Source organism: Schistocerca gregaria, chromosome 6, assembly GCF_023897955.1.
Source record: "Schistocerca gregaria isolate iqSchGreg1 chromosome 6, iqSchGreg1.2, whole genome shotgun sequence".
NCBI classification, from domain to species: domain Eukaryota; kingdom Metazoa; phylum Arthropoda; class Insecta; order Orthoptera; family Acrididae; genus Schistocerca; species Schistocerca gregaria.
In genome coordinates, this window is record NC_064925.1 from 541,679,283 (window position 1) to 541,700,081 (window position 20,799).

Below are 20,799 nucleotides of genomic sequence, written 5' to 3' on the forward strand. Positions count from 1 at the left end.
AACTTGCCCCCCTTCTAACAGCCATGTACTGCAAGTCTCTAGAGAAACAAAAGGTTCCAAATGATTGGAAAAGAGCACAGGTGGTCCCAGTCTTCAAGAAGGGTCGTCGAGCAGATGCGCAAAACTATAGACCTATATCTCTGACGTCGATCTGTTGTAGAATTTTAGAACATGTTTTTTGCTCGAGTATCATGTCGTTTTTGGAAACCCAGTATCTACTCTGTAGGAATCAACATGGATTCCAGAAACAACGATCGTGTGAGACCCAACTCGCTTTATTTGTTCATGAGACCCAGAAAATATTAGATACAGGCTCCCAGGTAGATGCTATTTTCCTTGACTTCCGGAAGGTGTTCGATACAGTTCCGCACTGTCACCTGATAAACAAAGTAAGACCCTACGGAATATCAGACCAGCTGTGTGGCTGGATTGAAGAGTTTTTAGCAAACAGAACACAGCATGTTGTTATCAATGCAGAGACGTCTACAAATGTTAAAGTAACTTCTGGCGTGCCACAGGGGAGTGTTATGGGACCATTGCTTTTCACAATATCTATAAATTACCTAGTAGATAGTATCGGAAGTTCCATGCGGCTTTTTGTGGATGATGCTGTAGTATACAGAGAAGTTGCAGCATTAGAAAATTGTAGTGAAATGTAGGAAGATCTGCAGCGCATAGGCACTTGGTGCAGGGAGTGGCAACTGACCCTTAACATAGACAAATATAATGTACTGCGAATACATAGGAAGAAGTATCCTTTATTGTATGATTATATGATAGCAGAACAAACACCGGTAGCAGTTACTTCTGTAAAATATCTGGGAGTATGCGCGCGGAACGATTTCAAGCGGAATGATCATACAAAATTAATTGTTGGTAAGGCAGGTACAAGGTTGAGATTCATTGGGAGAGTCCTTAGAAAATGTAGTCCATCAACAAAGGAGGTGGCTTACAAAACACGCGTTTGACCTATTCTAGAGTATTGTTCATCAGTGTGTGATCCGTACCAGATCGGGTTGACAGAGGAGATAGAGAAGATCCAAAGAAGAGCGGCGCGTTTCGTCACTGGGTTATCTGGTAAGCGTGATAGCATTACAGAGATGTTTAGTAAACTCAAGTGGCAGACTCTACAAGAGAGGCGCTCTGCATCGCAGTATAGCTTGCTCGCCAGGTTTCGAGAGGGGGCGTTTGTGGATGATGTATCGAATATATTGCTTCCCCCTACTTACACCTCCCGAGGAGATCACAAATGTAAAATTAGAGAGATTCGAGCACGCACAGAAGCTTTCAGACAGTTGTTCTTCCCGCGAACCATACGCGACTGGCACAGAAAAGGGAGGTAATGACAGTGGCACGTAAAGTGCCCTCCGCCACACACCGTTGGGTGTCTTGCGGAGTATAAATGTAGATGTAGATGTAGATATAGAGGTCTGCTTTTCCCAGTTTTTCTCTTCTTCTGTACAGAATTCATGTTAGTATTTTGCAACCATGACTTATTAAACTGGTTATTTGGTAATATTCACAGCTGTCACACCTGCTTTCTTCGGAATTCGACTCAGGTGTTTCAGTGCTCTGTCAAATTCTTCTCATAGTATCATCAGCTACATCCTCTTCTATTTCTATGATACTGCCTTCAAGTACATCTCCCTTGTTCAGACCATCCATATAGTCTTTGCTCCTTTCAGCTTTCCCCTATCTGCTTGCCAACATATTTACTCAAATTGACGAGAGCAAGTACAAAATCTTAACACAATCAATGATGGTAACAATAAGTACATTCATTCATTTACACAACGTATTCCTCAGATCCCTGTTTGGGAGGACTTTTTATGGAAGTGCAATAATCCAAAATGTACATTAGCACAGAAACTGCTCCCAGAGTGTACATTTAAACACTTATGATAAATAATACAGCAAAAATGTCTATAAATGTCACATACTTCACATCTGACACTTTTTTACATGGGTGATAAGACAAATTTTATTTATGTGTGAGCAGCAACTTTTTTCATTTGTTTCTGTTGTTTTATGCACCATTAAAATAAAACTTGACATTAATGGACAGTGGAGATTGAGAAATGAACTTTGTAAAGGAATCTTTCTAATTCTCATCTGCTGTTGTCTATAACACTGCAGAAAATGCATAAGTCACAGTGCCTGCTCCCATTATGTAGCTAGAATTTCACTAGTTGATTGCTTTAAGCAGCGGTGCATACTGTCTGCAAGCACTGCAATGGCACGGTACAACTAATAAACTGGACTGAAAAGATATACTTTGGCTTTATTACTCACAGTGTCTTCAGCTATTTTCTCCAGCATCTTTGCAGCCTCTTTGGCAGCTACTTCAAGAGCTGGTCTCATTGCTGTTAGCTCTATTTGAAGTTGCTTCACTTCTTCAGCAGTACTCAGAAGCTTGTCAAGCCCTATTGAGACCATCAGAATTTTAGTAGTTATATTCATACATGTCAATAGTGGTAACAGACTTTTATTCACTAACACACAATTGCATAACAGTGTGCAAATTGCAAAATTTTAAAACACAAGAGTAATGTAATGAATTGATAAGAACCTTACGTAAAAAATGATTAAAATAATCAGATTAATGAGCAAACCTGTTTGAAGCCGCTTAATGCCGTTTGCTAATTCTCCTCTTTTGGTACCATACAGTCGCTGAAAGCTTGACAGAAGCTCCAAATAATTAGTGGGAGTCACATAATTATGTCGTGACAACTCCTGTTAAAACAACTCATAGATAAAAACATGCAATGTAAGTGTGAAGCTCTGTGCAAATAGTCACAAGATATAATATTTTAAATATTTCACAGAAGAAAAAAAAATCAATGCTACAAACTGAAAAGATAATTACCAGGAGGACCATACTGTCAGCATAAATGGGTTACAACTGTGTCTAGAACAAAACACCTTTCTCATTTTACAGAAAACCCCATATTGAAGAACCTGACCCAACAAGACAAGTGACAGGCATACAAAATATACTTTAAGTAACTCTGTATACTGGGCTACAAAATTTGCATTAAAAGTCATTACATTTAAAATATGCTTTGATCTCTCTATACAATTATTATCCCTCCACACTTCTACCCATTACCAGACTGACAATTCCTTAATGCCTCAAGAGGTAGGTCCAAGAAACTGATCTCTTCTTTTAGTCAAACTGCACAATAAAAGTATTATGTCACTCTCATGACTTGCACAGATTGTGTTTTTTTTTTCCTTTTTCTTTTTTCAGAAGCTAATTTTTAAAAGTCTTTTGGCTATAGCAAATCATTACACAAGACACATGGGTAGTGAAGGTAAATGTAGATCTTAATTTTCAGGACATTTTATCAGAGCAAGCTGTGGGCCAAATTATTCAGTTGTGAATTGGGAAATGTGGCCTGTGTTTACTGCTCAGTCTGTGAAGGGTAACTTCAAGCTCAGACCCCACATAAATTGTTACTTTACTACAGGACAGTTTTTCAGTTTCCAAAGTTGCTTACCAGATTGGCTTACACCATAGCAAAGTTAAATATAAACTTAGGCTTCTGTGGCTATTGTCACAGTTAATAAAATTTTTCTGTGTTTGTGACAGCATTATCAATATGTAAAACTACCAATGTTTTGTTCAATGTTCTTCAAGGCATTTTTGTTTACAAACAACCTGAAGAAGGTCATTTGCAACAGTGACTGAAACATCGGTAGTTTTACATACTGACAATGTGATCACACACCCAGAAAATTTTACTGACCATAGCAAAGTTGTTCAGACATCCAGTTCCTATCATGAGACACAAAATATATGTCTCAAAGTGGTCATTTACAGTCTACAACACCAGATGATGATGCTAACTAGAAATTATGGCTTTTAGGTACCGCAAGGCGAATACATCAGAGTTGTGCACTGCCTTTTTGGTGACAAATAGGAGAGCCATGTCAATCCACAGTGCATGCAAGTATCTCCATGCGATTAATTTAGCCACAAGGCATCCATTACAAACGACAGTACAAACCCTCCTCCCACACCATAGTGTGTGAAGAAGGTGGGTGAGGGAGCACCTGAGATGGAACTTGGATCAATCTATCAAATTCTTCAGTGACAAGAGCAGGATTTTTCTAATGCATGCTGGTCATAGAATAAGGCTGGGAATATTGTCAGGTAGCAATATACAGACTCAGCTGGGAGGAGGGACAGTCTTGTTTTGGGACAGTATCATATAAGGATGTCAGCTACTTATCATTCTTGATGGCTAAGAGTATCTGGACATTATTTTACTTTATTACTAGATTTGAGTTCTGATGACTGGTGAGGTGTTATTTAAGCTACACTATTTACTATATTACGTATGAATTGCTTACAATTTTTCATATAATATATGAGGAATATTGTTCACAAAAAGAATATTTAACAGATGAAAACAATATTATTTTGTCCAGTAAAGTTAGTCACTATTCAAAAATTCTCCAACCTAGTATAATGGTTGCTTTTTCAAGTCCTGTAATTTTTCTTTTTGTATATCGCTAGAGGCAGACATTGCATTTCTTGAGGCAGTGCATCGAACATTTTTATGGTGCTCATTGGAAAACTGTCTTATGTTCCAGGCAGTTGAGAGATTGGTATCTCTATGTTCCTCTTGTTGTGGGCTTCATAATTATGCATTTCTTGGCTTATGGTGAGGGCCCCTTGGTTTTCTTTGCATTGATGAGGCATCAAACACATAAAGTCTGAAAACGATCATAATACATTAACAGGGTGACTACAGGCTTGCAGTGCTCCAGTCTTTTGCCTGATGTGATGGTCCTGGCAGCTCTTTTTATGCGTGTCATGCCCCTAACAGAAGCTCATAATTAACATTGCTACAAAAAAGTGCATACTTCAGCCCCATGTCGAGCACTGAAGTCAACACATCAATAATAGGCTTCTATTTAAAGACAATAATGAAGAAGTACACCATGCACATCCTCTGAACATCTTCCTCCACAAAGCAGGAATCAACCAAATGGAATGGTCTATGGTATCTGCTGATATTAATTTGAGTTAAGCACACCTTGGGACCAAATGAAACTTGCAGTGTGTCATTACAGGGGTCCTCCCCAAACACGGAATTGCCTGAGAAGGCAGCTGTCAAAGAGTAATACATGCTTCAACAGCAATGTCTGAACCATTTCATGGACATCACACCACAGAGAATTCAAGCATGTTACAATCCACAATATGGAGTAACAGATGTGCACTTCTAAGTTTCAATTTATAATACAGGTCATCCTCAGAACCTGATTCCTTTTACTGCGAAGTGCAGCTTGTCAGTCAGGTAAGGATTTAGAGGAAAATGAGTTTTCTAAAGCAGCAGTTTTCTCTGAAACTACAAATTTGATAAACTTTTTTGTAAGCCAACAAAATGAGAGAAAGCTGGCTACACTGGAACTGGCACATTCTTAGAAAAAAAAACTTCTGATAGAGGTCAAAACTACATATTACCCAGAAACTAATAGAAAATGATTTGAAGGGTATCCTTGTAAAAAATTTTTCATTATCTCGAATCAAGGAGCAAAATTTCCTGGCACATTCATTGGAGAGTTGCATGAGAAATGCATCCTGGTCTGAGCTTCCAGAGTTGGTTGCCATGTGTGCTTTAGGTGTGCTTGCTTGTGTGAATGAATGGTGTGTGTTTCTTTTTCTGATGAAGGCTATGGCTGAAAGCTTACATGTAAGTGTCTTTTAACTGTGACTGTCTGACTTAACATGTCATATTTATGGTAAGTAGTAATCTATCTTTTCTACATTATTGATATCCCAATATGGAATTTCCACTGATTGACAAATAGAAGTGGTATATGAATTTCATATATGAAGTCTTCACAGGTAGTCAGCCTAGTAGCATCGTCGTCTCATAGCAAAGTTTCAATGGAATGCATCTCAATCATCTGCAGGTGCCTGAAGATGATGGACACGTTCCACTGAAATGTTGCTACGAGATGACGACGCTACTCGGATGACAACCTGTGAAGACTTCATACATGAAACAGAAGTGGACTGCAAATAGGCCTAGCCCATTATAAATGTAGGTAACTATTTTCTTTGAACAGAACTGACATAATGAAGTACATACTAACTTTAAACTGAAGATAAACAGTACTGGTTTAAAACAACTGAGGAAACAGCAGCTTTCCTTCTATTTATCAGGTTAAATTTAGTTGGTAAAAGCACAAATAGTATTTAATAGTATAGTGCTAGTCTGTTATTACAGTGTACATATTACATTTTCATAATTTGTATTTTGTTAATGAATACCTCAACTAGACCCACATGCCTGAAAGTTCACCTTTTTGATGAGATCAAAGGAATATAACGAATGAATGAACAAACGAATTAAGAAAATACCATGTGATGTTTTTAAGAAGAGCCTTAAAATCGAGCAGACGAAGAACATAAACATATGACCATGAAAGTAGTATTTACTGTTGAATACAACATGGTTCATTTGTCATCCTCCTCCTCTTTTCATATATATCTCTGTGTGTGTTTCAATTAATTCAACAGCTTTTTGCTAAGTGTGTGGCAGCAATAGAGTGGGATGCAGCTGTACTACAGTAGCACACAAAATTAATCCAGTCTAACTGTTATTATTAGGTATATACATAAACTTATTTATAGTACGCGAATATAAGCACAATTACTGAAAAACTAATGGTTTTATATGCAGAAGTTACTAATGAATTACAAACCTGTAGGTACTGTTCACTAGCATCCGCTGAGCTTTGATGCATGTACTGGCATGTGATTACAATACCATTCAGTATTTCTTCAGTAACATCAAGTTCTGGCATCTCATCCATAAACCGCATAGCAACAGACTGCAAAGAAAATAAAAAGTTCATCTTCTTATGGCTCACAATCAAGGAAAATATTATCATGTACCTGACTTGAATCAAATGACACAGTCATGGATGAGCAAGCACAAGACATTTTGTACAAAGGGAATTCTTCCGTTGTGCGATGTGAATGCTGTACTGGGTGTATCTGAATTAAGTAACTATGATGTTATTGTAAAATACATGAATATGATTAATACATGAATATGATTAATATCAAATGGCAATATGTCAAATGTTTTCATATATGTCATGCTGACAAGTTTAGTTGCAGTGTTTACTGTGTCAAATCAAATCTTTATCATGACATAACATGCCTTATACAATCAAAATTGCGACAGAGGTGATTTTTCAATTCTAACATTATGTACAGACTAACAAAACAATCAAATATTTTTTTAAGAAAGAAGAAAAACTCCCCCTCTTCTATGCTGTAGCAGCACATATTTTTCAGGTATTTTTCAAGGTCTCCTTCAATATTTTCTACATTTGGGTCACGCTTCTCCTTCCAGGTTTTCTTTATTATGTGTATCTCTGTATTGATATTTTAAGAGTTATGAAAAATGGATGGTTTTAATCAAGCTTTTATATTTTTATATGAAGTCTCAAACTCTGCCATCTATGATGTATGGAATTACTCCAAGTATTGATGTCTAGTCATATTATTAATTCCAGTTTCCTAGAAAACTGTACTGTACATGACATTGTGGCCAGTTGAAGTATATCAAACCCATTAAAATATTCAAGCCATTATGCAGTGACCTAATGAACTTCTTATTGAATCCCAACATTTCTTCCCCATCTGCGGAGGACATCTACATACTTCAAACAAACTGCAATCCCCTGAAGATCTCCTCCACAGATTGGGATGAAAGATTGGGTTTCAATAACAAATTCGTCAGACCATGGCATAATAGCCAAGAATATTTTAATACACATAACATTTCTGGCACTTTAGAGTTGAGATGTATGCCTAGTTCAATTTCAATTATACATTAAACATTTTTAATTTGCAATCAAAACTGGTTGTATGATTTATATAGCCTAAAGTCGATACATAACTACAGCAGTAGTAGCAGTAGGAGTGGCAGCAATTGATTTATTTATCCATGGATCACTTTTACAAGATACTGGTCATGTAAAGCTACTATAGATTAGGAACAAAAACACAAGATAGTAAGGAGAAATCATGAGTGGAATACAAGCACTGAAAGGAGTAAAGGTACCCCAGCAGTAGGTCAAAACCTGCAACATTGTGGAGAAAACTGTGCAGCATAGGCATAAGAAAGCCAAAAATCTGATGCTGTCTTTCAAGCTTCTGCAGATGAATTAATGACTTTTTCTCAACCACAGTCAATTCTTAAATTATGATAAATTATCGTCCTGAAGATAGCATCTTCACCACACATTTTTCTACAGATAAGGCCATACATGCACATAATAAAAAGCAATTATGAGAATCTCTGATATTATTTTCCAGTTCTTACAGACATCTTCAATCTCTCTCTCTTCAGTGATGCATGTCCTAATGAGTGGAGATGAGTTTAATTTCACCAGAACCCAAGAATGATACCCCAAAAGCATTAGGTGGCTACAGACTGTCAGCTTATTACCCACACCACCTAAAGCCTTGGATATATTCTTCATGACTGTCTTAAACCTTATAACATTCATGACAAACACCAATCAGGTTCCCAGAACCACAATCTCTCAGCAACTGCATTAAACAAAGAGATTGATGAAACGAAACACGTCACAGACTGGTGAGAAGTCAGCATTTTAACACTGCGTGATTTTGGCACCGCTTTCCATCTGTTGATTTTCATATATTATTTAAGAAAATGAAACAGCTGACTTTCTCAAACAGTGCAACGCTGTGTTTGAAAGCTACCTTAAAACCAGATGTCAATGAGTCATCTGTGAATCAAAGTCATCATAGAAATAAATGCTCTCATGTGGTACACTGCTTTTCTTGTTAACCATAATTTATATGCTGATGACATTCAGTTGAATCTAAGCACTAGCATTAAAAACACTGCCGTCATCATGTCAGGTATGGATGACAAACTTTTTTCAACATCATGATAGGCACAAAATGTGGATCTAAAGTTAATCCTAAGAAATCACAGGTCTTCCTAAGCTGGCCAGTGAACACCTTCATGAAACAATTTCTCCTATATCCTTGTGGTATCCAAATCCCTATCAAAGAACAGTGAAAGATCTTGGATGAGAAATAATTAACTGTCATAGCATGCAGGAAACCTCTTCTCCTTTCCACATCTAAATTAGCATTTTAGAAAAAAACATTCCCAACAAAAATATAACAATAACTAATCCTGCTGCATCTTTACTACTGTAATGTAGTTTGACATATAACACATAGTGAAAACATGAGGAAGCCACTGTAATATGGTAAACCCAGTTGGACAGTCTGAATGGTGCAATACCAGTTATTAATAACTCTCACGACGTATGTTTCTGGAATGTAGCTTGCATGATTTCTCTCTCCAAACTATACTATGCAGTATAAAATTGTCAATAATTGTATAACTTGCTACTATGTTTGGTTGACAGAGTCAAGTTTGAAAATTATGTTGCAAACAGGCACCTATATTCATGTTCCCCTTGATTCTGAATCATTCTATTAAAAACTAACTATGCAGTTTCGTTATACAGGGTGCCCCATTTCAAGGATCCAGGAGAAAAAAACCACAGTAGATACGACAATGAAAAAATGCACATTGTAGAGCATCTCAAAGAATTTATATTCCTTTATCAGAAGTGCCAAGTATGGTCACCAGAGTGCAGCATGGTCGCATGAAGTGAAAATGCCGCCTCAATAGCAGTGCGCGCACAAGCAGTAGTGTGGTTTGCAAAAACAAAATCACCGATTACTGTGCAAAGAAATTAATGTCGTGTGTATGAATGTGATCCACCTGATGTCAACACAATTAAGAAATGGTATAGGAAGTTTCTGGCAACAGGAAGTATTCTGAAACATTCTGGTGTTGCACATTACGGAGTTTCATAAAAGACAGTGGAGGACATCAAACGTTTCTCAGAAGCCTAAGTAAGTCAGTTCGTCAAGCATATAGGCAACTTGATGTACCTCAATCAATATTGCATCGTGCAGTGCACCAGCATCTTTGTATATGTACAGGACTGTTGGACCATTCTCCTTTGCGGAACAAACAGTGAATGGGTAAGTGTATCTGGACATGTTGGAGCAGCTTGTTTACTCTCAGATACAAGACTTGCAACCCAACATATTTTTCAACAAGATGGAGCTCCACGGCATTGGGTCAACAGGTGTTCGTGAGTTCCTGGATAGGAAAATTCCCAATCGTTGGATTGGACGCAGGGGACCCATTGCTTGGCCACCACATCCACCCAACATTATGCCAGTTGATTTCTTCATGTGAGGATTTGTGAAGGACCACTTGTATGCGACCAAAGTGGACGATATTCGTACGTTGCAACATTGTACCACTAATGCAATTGCAACAAAAACAGAGGAAATGTTATAAAGGACTTTGCAATAAACTGAATATAGTCTCGATATTCTTCGTGTTGCAAATGGTTCACATGTAGAGGTGTATTGCTAATAAATAAATGAGTTCTTTGAGATTCTCTAAAATGTGGTGCGTTTTTCATTGTTGTGTCTATTGTAGCTTTTTCCCATGGATCTTTGAAATCAGGGAGGTTTGAGTGGGACACCCTGTATTCTGGAACAGTAAGATGTGTAAATGTTAGGAACATAAAACACATATAACAAGATAATTAACTGTATATTTTTTGTACTGTTAAATGACTTGTATACATCAATTTTCATGCAAAAAACTTATAATTCATGATAAAGACAAGATGTACATATTGGTATATGTATCTGTAATCAAATGAAATATGTAAAGAGCTGAAAGTCAGAACTGATCATTGTAAATTAATTTATTTAATAAATTAATTCAGCAAAATATCTTAAATTTTCCAGTTCTTGGATTATATAAAAGGCAGAGGTGCAGAGGCAGATATAGTTGTGGTACATGTATCAAAATTTGGTTAGGGCCCATGCCAAAGAAGTTTAAATTTTTTCATGTAATAAAAGCTTTGTCAATCTTTATTACACTCTGTTTTCGTGCAAAAGAAGTTAATTGTAATAAATATGAGAAGTTTAGTTACAAGCCTGGTATCATCTACGTTACTGAGAGAACAAATTCACACAAATGATTTCTCCAGGCAGCAAATTGCAGACAGACTCCCCAAATTATAACATAAAATATTCATGAGTATCTTTGTTGCCAGATTATATGTGATCACCGCTCCACCAACTTTACGGTAATTTTACATGATATACACTTGCTAAAAATATGTCACTTGAATTTGTCAATGGAATAATTGGCTCAATAGTAATAGGTGCACCACAGCACAAGTGCTTGCATACAACATGTGTGTAACATTTGGTTCTTTCATTACATCAGTCCTTCCTATGCTCAGTTAGCATGGATGTGATCAGATATGAAACATGATTTTCATACTCTCTTCTTTCTTCATTGGTTTCTCAGTCACTCGCATCAATACCTCTCCTTGGATATCAAATACTTGTTACCATTCTCTAACAGCAATACAACAGCTGATATGCCCAGCATCTTGGCTGTACTCATTTACAGCACAAAAACTTTATCCATCTCCTTCTCCAACCCAGCCCAGCCATCTAGTAACATGTAATTTATTCAAAACCTCTCTGTTTTCGAGAGAACACTGATTATTTATCTAGTATCACTGGCATTAAGATTATATGTTAAGGAACATCCATTGAAGTAAAGTATGTTGTACTCAAGAAGTGTTTTCTGCCACTGTGTGGCCTACATAAAACACTTAGCAGAAGTCACAGCAATAACAACATGTGGTCTGGTCTCTGATACCATATGATATGCCTGTGACGGGATGGGAATGGAATAGGATTTACTAGTATAGAACAGATCTTGCAGTAGGTCTTCCATAGTGATGTGGCAAGAGATTGGTTCAGGATAGACCAAGTTATTTCACAGATTGTTAAGACAGTAGAGGAGAGCAAAGGATTTTAAGTAAGTTGCCACCCATTTCTGGACTTGATAACAGCCAAACCTTTGACAAAGAAAGTGGTTAATGTATTAGAGTAATACTGGATAATAAGGGGATCGTTTTTCGAAGTTGCTTTTTGGGGTGGGTATAAATTAGGAGGATGTGAGTATATGGCAAGGGAGACTTGTTTGTGGACTAGACATGGAATGTAGTGCCTATCTGTGAATAGAGCCTTCCAGGAAAGCAATTGCTTGTCATTCAGGAAAGTGAAACACTTTGCTAAGGAGGTCCAGGTGAATTGGATGGGAGAGAGAATATTGAGGCTGTGGAGGAATGAAGGTATCATGTCTTGGCTCTGGATCAAGAACATTAAGGTATTATCAATTAACCTGCACAAACAAGATTTTTAGAATCTTGGGTGGCTAAAAATGTTTCCTCTTAATGAGGCAAACATACATTGTCACACATACGGTCATTTACAAACTATAGGTCTAGTTTGACAGAGATGAGACACATTGTCATGGCATCATCTTGGCATTTCTTGGCAGGAATCATCTTGGCATTTGCCTCAGGTAAAACCACAGAAAACCAAAATCTAGATGCCCATATGGGGATTAAAGCATAAATCATTCTGAATATACAATCTAATATAACAATGAAAACAATAAATTTTTGACAATATAATGTAACTGGATAGATAAAAAATTTACTCACCAAGCTGCAGCAGGAGATGTATATAATAACGATGCAAGCTTTCAGAGCCAGTGGCTTCTCTTTCCGGCAAATGGGTTGAAGGGAAAGGAAGAGGGGTCAAGGAAAACGACTCAAGAGGTTTAATGGATAGATTTTGGAAGAGTCATCCAAGAAACGTGAGTCAGGGGAGACTTACCAGATGGCATGAGAAGGAAACACTGTCTCTCTGTCTCACCCCATCTGTTAAGTCTCCCGTGATCTGCAGTTCTGGGTGGCTCTTCTGAAATCTACCCCTTTCACTAGACCTCTCCAGTCTTTTTCCTTCACCCCTCTACCTTCCTCTTCAACCCTTCTGCTGCAAGAATCTTGCATAATTACAACTTCCTTCTATGTGTGTGTCCTGCTGCCACTTGGTGACTGGGTTTTCATCTATCCAATTACTGCATATACAGCCTGTCTTTTAACAATTGGCCAACCTGATTCTGTTTATCCCTTGATTTAAAACTAGTGTTACATTGTTCATTCACATCTCAAAATCCATCACTACACACACTATTACTGACACGAGGACCATGAGAATTATGTTTAGTTTCCATTTTGTGTACTATATCACTCAATTTCCTTGCCTAATGAACTGTGTTATAATGACCATGATGTTGAGCTAAGAAACAGCTTAAGATGTTAGTATTGTCCATTGCAGAGCTTTATTGGAAAGTTTTCCAGAAAAAGATTTAACGTGAAAATGCAGTGTGAGATGACAGTGTTTTATTATTATTTGGTAGTAGAAATTTTATTTATTCATGAGCCACTTTTACATCCCCAGAAAATTAGAGATGCTACTCCAAGTAAAAGACACCCTTGGGCTCAGTATTCTTGGAACTCATAAAATACCTTGTGAATATGGCAGCTGTTACAATGCCAATACAAGCCAATACAAGCAGCCAGAGACAGTGGTCCTGTGTATGAAAGTTTGAAAGTTGTGACTGTATGAACATGTGTTTGTTTTCTACTTTAAAAGAAATCCTACTGGCCTAAAGCTCAAATGTAGAGCAGTGTGTAACTCCAACAAGTTCTCTATATGGTGAGTAGCAATCTATCCTTTTCATAACACTGTCATTATTCCAGCTGGATTTTCCATTGTTTAACTCTATTCTCTACTAACGTGGATGTTTCTAGTAATATAACAAACATGAGTGACAGCAGTAAAATTAATTTTTTGAATTCAATATTTACAGCCAGTATATGGTTTATGGCTATCAAACAGAGATAATAGAAGAAGCAATGATAACAATTTACCATATAGACAAGGTATTAAGAATTGGATAAGGTATTAAGAATTTGATAATCACTTAAACAAGAATGAAAATGTTGCTTTCTGATGACATCCTCCTTCAAAGCTAATCACACACACACACACACACACACACACACACACACACACACACACACACAAAGAGAGAGAGAGAGAGAGAGAGAGAGAGAGAGAGAGAGAGAGAGAGAGTTACATTGCTGCAACCCCCCACCCCCACTTAAAGACATGGTGCCGTAGCTCAACAGTGGAGAGGGGTTAGTTTGTTAGTTACTTGTTCCATTGATCAACCTTATGGTAACCATTATGATGTGGAATGTGTCAAGTGCATAAGAAATGCACATATGACTCAAGTTTTTTTAACCTACCCTATTCCCTTAAATGTCACAAAATGCATATATTATACCTAAAGATTTATGTACTACTAGTCAAGAATTCATCTATGGTATAGAAGGAGTTGTCAAGGAGATATGATTTCAGTTTATTTTTGAAACTGTTACTACTGTCTGACATTTTATTTCATGTGGTAATCTATTGCCAAAGTTTTACAGCAGCATATTTTATCCCTTTCTGTGCCAAGGTAGGTTAAGTAGAGGATAGTGTAAGTCTTTCTTTCTTCTGGTATTATGATCATGAATATCATGAATGAACAGCATTTTTGAAGTCTCAACTGTGATGTACTAAGAATCCCATTACTGATCGGATGGCTAACCACTCTTGAGTAAATTATACTATTGACAATTTTTGAAAATGCTGTAAGCAAGGATACTGGCCAGTAATTACTGACATCTGTGGTGTCCCCCTTTTTGCAGAGAAGCTTGACGATTGCATATTTTCAACTGTCTCGGAAAATACCTTGAGTTAGTGATGTATTACATATGTCAATCAAAAATTCAGCTGTAACTGCTCCACATTGTTATAATATCTTGTTACAGATGTCATCCATTCCAACAAAGCATTTATTTTTCAAAGATTTAATGATTTTCCTTCTTCCACAAGACAATGTTAGGTGAAAATTAATCTGGCTAAGATTTCTCAATAATGACTCTTCCATGTACTGCTTGACTTTTTCTTTTGGACTACTCTCACCAAATTTTTCATTTACATTTAATAAATGGTTGTTAAATACATTTTCTACTTGTGTTCTGTTGGTTAAGGTGGTCTCATTGTCTTCAATAGTAGTACTACCTACCCCAGCAGTTATTTCTTTTGTCTCCCTTCCAACAACGTTCCATATTGATTTGATTTTATTGACTGAGTTGTTAATTTCATCTCTAGCATACATATTTCTTGCTTAGTAAAGTTACACTGAAATCTCCACAGATTAATAACTTGTTTTTTGTCTGACAGACAGCATAATAGAGTGTCAAACATTTTTATTAACAGCTCCCAATCTCCTAATGGGTGACTATACACTGTTGCTAGTATTAACACTACTTTTTCTATGTGTAGTTCACATGGATAAATTTCAAAGTGCTCATTGATGCAAAATTTGCTTACTTCTACAGTTTTGTATTTATACCCTTGTTATGTGTAAATGGCAACTCCACCTTTATCCATGATACATCTGCAAGTGTAAGATGTTAAATTATACCCATTTATGAAGACACAATCCATCCCCACACCTCCATGGTGTTCAGACAGACAAAGTATATCAATCTGATTCTTATATATTAAAAACAAAGATTCCAAGACTTCCCAAGCGGGAAAGCGCAGGTAGACAGGCACAATAAATAAAACACACGAACACACACACAGAATTTCTAGATTTCGCAACCGACGGTTGCTTCTTCAGGAATGAGGGAAGGAGAGGGAAAAACGAAAGGATGTGGGTTTTAAGGGAGAGGGTAAGGAGTCATTCCAATCCCGGGAGCGGAAAGACTTACCTTAGGGGGAAAAAAGGACAGATGTACACTCGTGCACACACACACATATCCATCCGCACATACACAGACACAAGCAGACATTTGTAAAGGCAAAGAGTTCGGGCAGAGATGTCAGTCGAGGCGGAAGTACAGAGGCAAAGAAGTTGTTGAAAGACAGGTGAGGTATGAGCTGCGGCAACTTGAAATTAGCGGAGGTTGAGGCCTGGCGGATATCGAGAAGAAAGGATATACTGAAGGGCAAGTTCCCATCTCCGGAGTTCGGTTAGGTTGGTGTTGGTGGGAAGTATCCAGATAACCCGGACGGTGTAACACTGTGCCAAGATGTGATGGCCGTGCACCAAGGCATGTTTAGCCACAGGGTGATCCTCATTACCAACAAACACTGTCTGCCTGTGTCCATTCATGTGAATAGACAGTTTGTTGCTGGTCATTCCCACATAGAAAGTGTCACAGTGTAGGCAGGTCAGTTGGTAAATCACATGGGTGCTTTGACACGTGGCTCTGCCTTTGATCGTGTACACCTTCCGTGTTACAGGACTGAAGTAGGTGGTGGTGGGAGGGTGCATAGGACAGGTTTTAAACCAGGGGCGGTTACAAGGGTAGGAGCCAGAGGGAAGGGGAGGTGGTTTGGGGATTTCATAGGGATGAACCAAGAGGTTACGAAGGTTAGGTGGACGGCGGAAAGACACTCTTGGTGGAGTGGGGAGGATTTCATGAAGGATGGATCTCATTTCGGGGCAGGATTTTAGGAAGTCGTATCCCTGCTGGAGAGTCACTTTCAGAGTCTGATCCAGTTCCGGGAAGTATCCTGTCACACGTGGGGCACTTTTAGGGTTCTTCTGTGAGAGGTTCTGGGTTTGAGGGGATGAGGAAGTGGCTCTGGTTATTTGCTTCTGTACCAGGTCGGGAGAGTAGTTGCGGGATGCGAAAGCTGTTTTCAGGTTGTTGGTGTAATGGTTCAGGGATTCAGGACTGGAGCACATTTGTTTGCCATGAAGGCCTAGGCTGTAGGGAAGGGACCGTTTGATATGGAATGGGCAGCTGTCATAATGGAGGTACTGTTGCTTGTTGGTGGTTTTGATGTGGACGGATGTGTGAAGCTGGCCATTGGACAGATGGAGGTCAACGTCAAGGAAAGTGGCATGGGATTTGGAGTAGGACCAGGAGAATCTGATGGAACCAAAGGAGTTGAGGTTGGAGAGGAAATTCAGGAGTTGTTCTTCACTGTGAGTCCAGATCATGAAGATGTCGTCAATAAATCTGTACCAAACTTTGGGTTGGCTGGCTTGGGTAACCAAGAAGGCTTCCTCTAAGTGACCCATAAATAGGTTGGCATATGAGGGGGCCATCCTGGTACCCATGGCTGTTCCCTTTAATTGTTGGTATGTTTGGGCTTCAAAAGTGATGAAGTTGTGGGTCAGGATGAAGCTGGCTAAGGTGACGAGGAAAGAGGTTGTAGGTAGGGTGGCAGGTGATCGGCGTGAAGCAAGTGCTCCATTGCAGTGAGGCCCTGGACGTGCGGGATATTTGTGTATAGGGAAGTGGCATCAATGGTTACAAGGATGGTTTGCGGGGGTAACAGACTGGGTAAGGATTCCAGGCATTCGAGAAATTGGTTGGTGTCTTTGATGACGGATGGGAGACTGCATGTAATTGGTTGAAGGTGTTGATCTACGTAGGCAGAGATACATTCTGTGGGGGTTTGGTAACCAGCTACAATGGGGCGGCCGGGATGTTTGGGTTTGTGAATTTTAGGAAGTAGGTAGGAGTCCGATGTGTCGGTGGGGTCAGGAGTTTGATGGAGTCAGGTGAAAGGTTTTGTAGGGGGTCTAAGGTTCTGAGGATTCCTTGAATTTTATTTACATTCCCTTCGCAAACATGCCTTCACCCTAGCCAGATTACGCTCCCATATTTTATTTACTCAGGCTTGTCTGACATTTGGCATTATCCCCAAAGGCCTCACACTTAAAGTTACCATCTATGGCTGCAATCCTTCTTTCCATCAGTCCTTATACCAGTTCCAAACTGCACAATCCATAGCCCTCACCCGCCTAATCCTTCACTTATACATCGACTCGGCCAATGAACACAGCTGTCAACTCCTATCCCAAATCAAAGTCCTCAATCTTTCGTCTCCCACATCCACACCGGCTGTTCATAGCATTCTCCTACAGGCCAACCACAAATTAGAACAGCAAGCCACCCTCCACCTCAAAAATCTATCAAATCTCCTGGTTTTCCACCTCTGGAAAGGCAACTCACTCACCCTCCACAACCTTTCCAACAAACCTCAACCACCTCTCATTGCACACAGACCCAGTCTCTCCCATCTACTCAATCTCCCACTTCCAATTCCACTCCCCCCAACACCTCAAAATTCTAGTCAACACAATCTGGAACCACAACACCCCAATTCAGTAGTTAACCTTTCCTCCAAACATCTCTCCCAATCCGAAACCTCTGTCCTATCCAAAGGCCTCACCTTCAGCCCCACTCCCAGGTTCAACCAAACTGCCCTTGTCAAAGATTTACTGTCCTACACTCGTAGTCTCTGCTGGAAATATCACTTTGCCACAAAGAAAAATAATCCTGATCCCACTCCTAATGATCCAACTCCCCAAGACACTATCCAAATTGAACCCTACCTGGAACAGTTCCGTCCTCCATCACAGCGGGACCCACCTCCTCTTCCTCAAAATCACCCTCTCCAAACCTTCCAGGAATTTCTCACTTCCAGCCTTGCCTCTCAATCTTTCTTGAAAAACCTTAATCCTACTCCCAACATCACCACAGCCAAAGCCCAGTCTATCCGTGATCTGAAAGCTTACCGATCCATCATCATTCTTCCGGCTGACAAGGGTTCCATGACCGTGGTACTTGATCATCGGGAGTATGTGGCTGAGGGACTGTGTCAGCTTTCAGACAACTCTACGTACAAAGTTCGCCACAGTAATCCCATTCCTGATGTCCAGGCGGAGTTTCAAGGCCCCCTACAAAACCTTTCACCTGACTCCATCAAACTCCGGACCCCACCGACACCTCGCACTCCTACCTTCTACCTACTTCCTAAAATTCACAAACCCAAACATCCTGGCCGCCCCATTGTAGCTGGTTACCAAGCCCCCACAGAACGTATCTCTGCCTACATAGATCAACACCTTCAACCAATTACATGCAGTCTCCCATCCATCATCAAAGACACCAACCAATTTCTCGAACGCCTGGAATCCTTACCCAGTCTGTTACCCCCGCAAACCATCCTTGTAACCATTGATGCCACTTCCCTATACACAAATATCCCGCACGTCCAGGGCCTCGCTGCAATGGAGCACTTGCTTTCACGCCTATCACCTGCCACCCTGCCTAAAACCTCTTTCCTCGTCACCTTAGCCAGCTTCATCCTGACCCACAACTTCTTCACTTTTGAAGGCCAGACATACCAACAATTAAAGGGAATAGCCATGGGTACCAGGATGGCCCCCTCATATGCCAACCTATTTATGGGTCGCTTATAGGAAGCCTTCTTGGTTACCCAAGCTTGCCAACCCAAAGTTTGGTACAGATTTATTGACGACATCTTCATGATCTGGACTCACAGTGAAGAACAACTCCTGAATTTCCTCTCCAACCTCAACTCCTTTGGTTCCATCAGATTCTCCTGGTCCTACTCCAAATCCCATGCCACTTTCCTTGACGTTGACCTCCATCTGTCCAATGGCCAGCTTCACACATCCGTCCACATCAAAACCACCAACAAGCAACAGTACCTCCATTATGACAGCGGCCCATTCTATATCAAACGGTCCCTTCCCTACAGCCTAGGCCTTCATGGCAAACGAATCTGCTCCAGTCCTGAATCCCTGAACCATTACACCAACAACCTGAAAACAGCTGTCGCATCCCGCAACTACCCTCCCGACCTGGTACAGAAGCAAATAACCAGAGCCACTTCCTCATCCCCTCAAACCCAGAACCTCTCACAGAAGAACCCTAAAAGTGCCCCACTTGTGACAGGATACTTCCTGAGACTGGATCAGACTCTGAAAGTGACTCTCCAGCAGGGATACGACTTCCTAAAATCCTGCCCCGAAATGAGATCCATCCTTCATGAAATCCTCCCCACTCCACCAAGAGTGTCTTTCCACCGTCCACCTAACCTTCGTAACCTCTTGGTTCATCCCTATGAAATCCCCAAACCACCTTCCCTGCCCTCTGGCTCCTACCCTTGTAACCACCCCTGGTGTAAAACCTGTCCTATGCACCCTCCCACCACCACCTACTCCAGTCCTGTAACCCGGAAGGTGTACACAATCAAAGGCAGAGCCACGTGTCAAAGCACGCACATGATTTACCAACTGACCTGCCGACACTATGACGCTTTCTATGTGGGAATGACCAGCAACAAACTGTCCATTCGCATGAATGGACACAGGCAGACAGTGTTTGTTGGTAATGAGGATCACCCTGTGGCTAAACATGCCTTGGTGCACGGCCAACACATCTTGGCACAGTGTTGCACCGTCCGGGTTATCTGGATACTTCCCACCAACACCAACCTAACCGAGCTCCGGAGATGGGAACTTGCCCTTCAGTATATCCTTTCTTCTCGATATCCGCCAGGCCTCAACCTCCGCTAATTTCAAGTTGCCGCCGCTCATACCTCACCTGTCTTTCAACAACTTCTTTGCCTCTGTACTTCCGCCTCGACTGACATCTCTGCCCGAACTCTTTGCCTTTACAAATGTCTGCTTGTGTCTGTGTATGTGCGGATGGATATGTGTGTGTGTGTGCGAGTGTACACCTGTCCTTTTTTCCCCCTAAGGTAAGTCTTTCCGCTCCCGGGATTGGAATGACTCCTTACCCTCTCCCTTAAAACCCACATCCTTTCGGTTTTCCCTCTCCTTCCCTCTTTCCTGAAGAAGCAATCGTCGGTTGCGAAAGCTAGAAATTCTGTGTGTGTGTTTGTGTGGTTTTTTTTATTGT

At 40.0% G+C, this 20,799-nt stretch overlaps 1 protein-coding gene across 1 annotated transcript in view; it reads right to left on the minus strand.

Annotated features, from left to right (window-relative positions):
- Positions 1-20,799, minus strand: part of LOC126278931 (dynein axonemal heavy chain 1-like) — an 825,957-nt gene that overhangs the window by 250,842 nt on the left and 554,316 nt on the right. Inside the window, 3 exon segments of the mRNA XM_049979209.1 lie at positions 2,293-2,423; positions 2,613-2,733; positions 6,724-6,852. Of these exon segments, the coding sequence (XP_049835166.1) occupies positions 2,293-2,423; positions 2,613-2,733; positions 6,724-6,852 (381 nt within the window).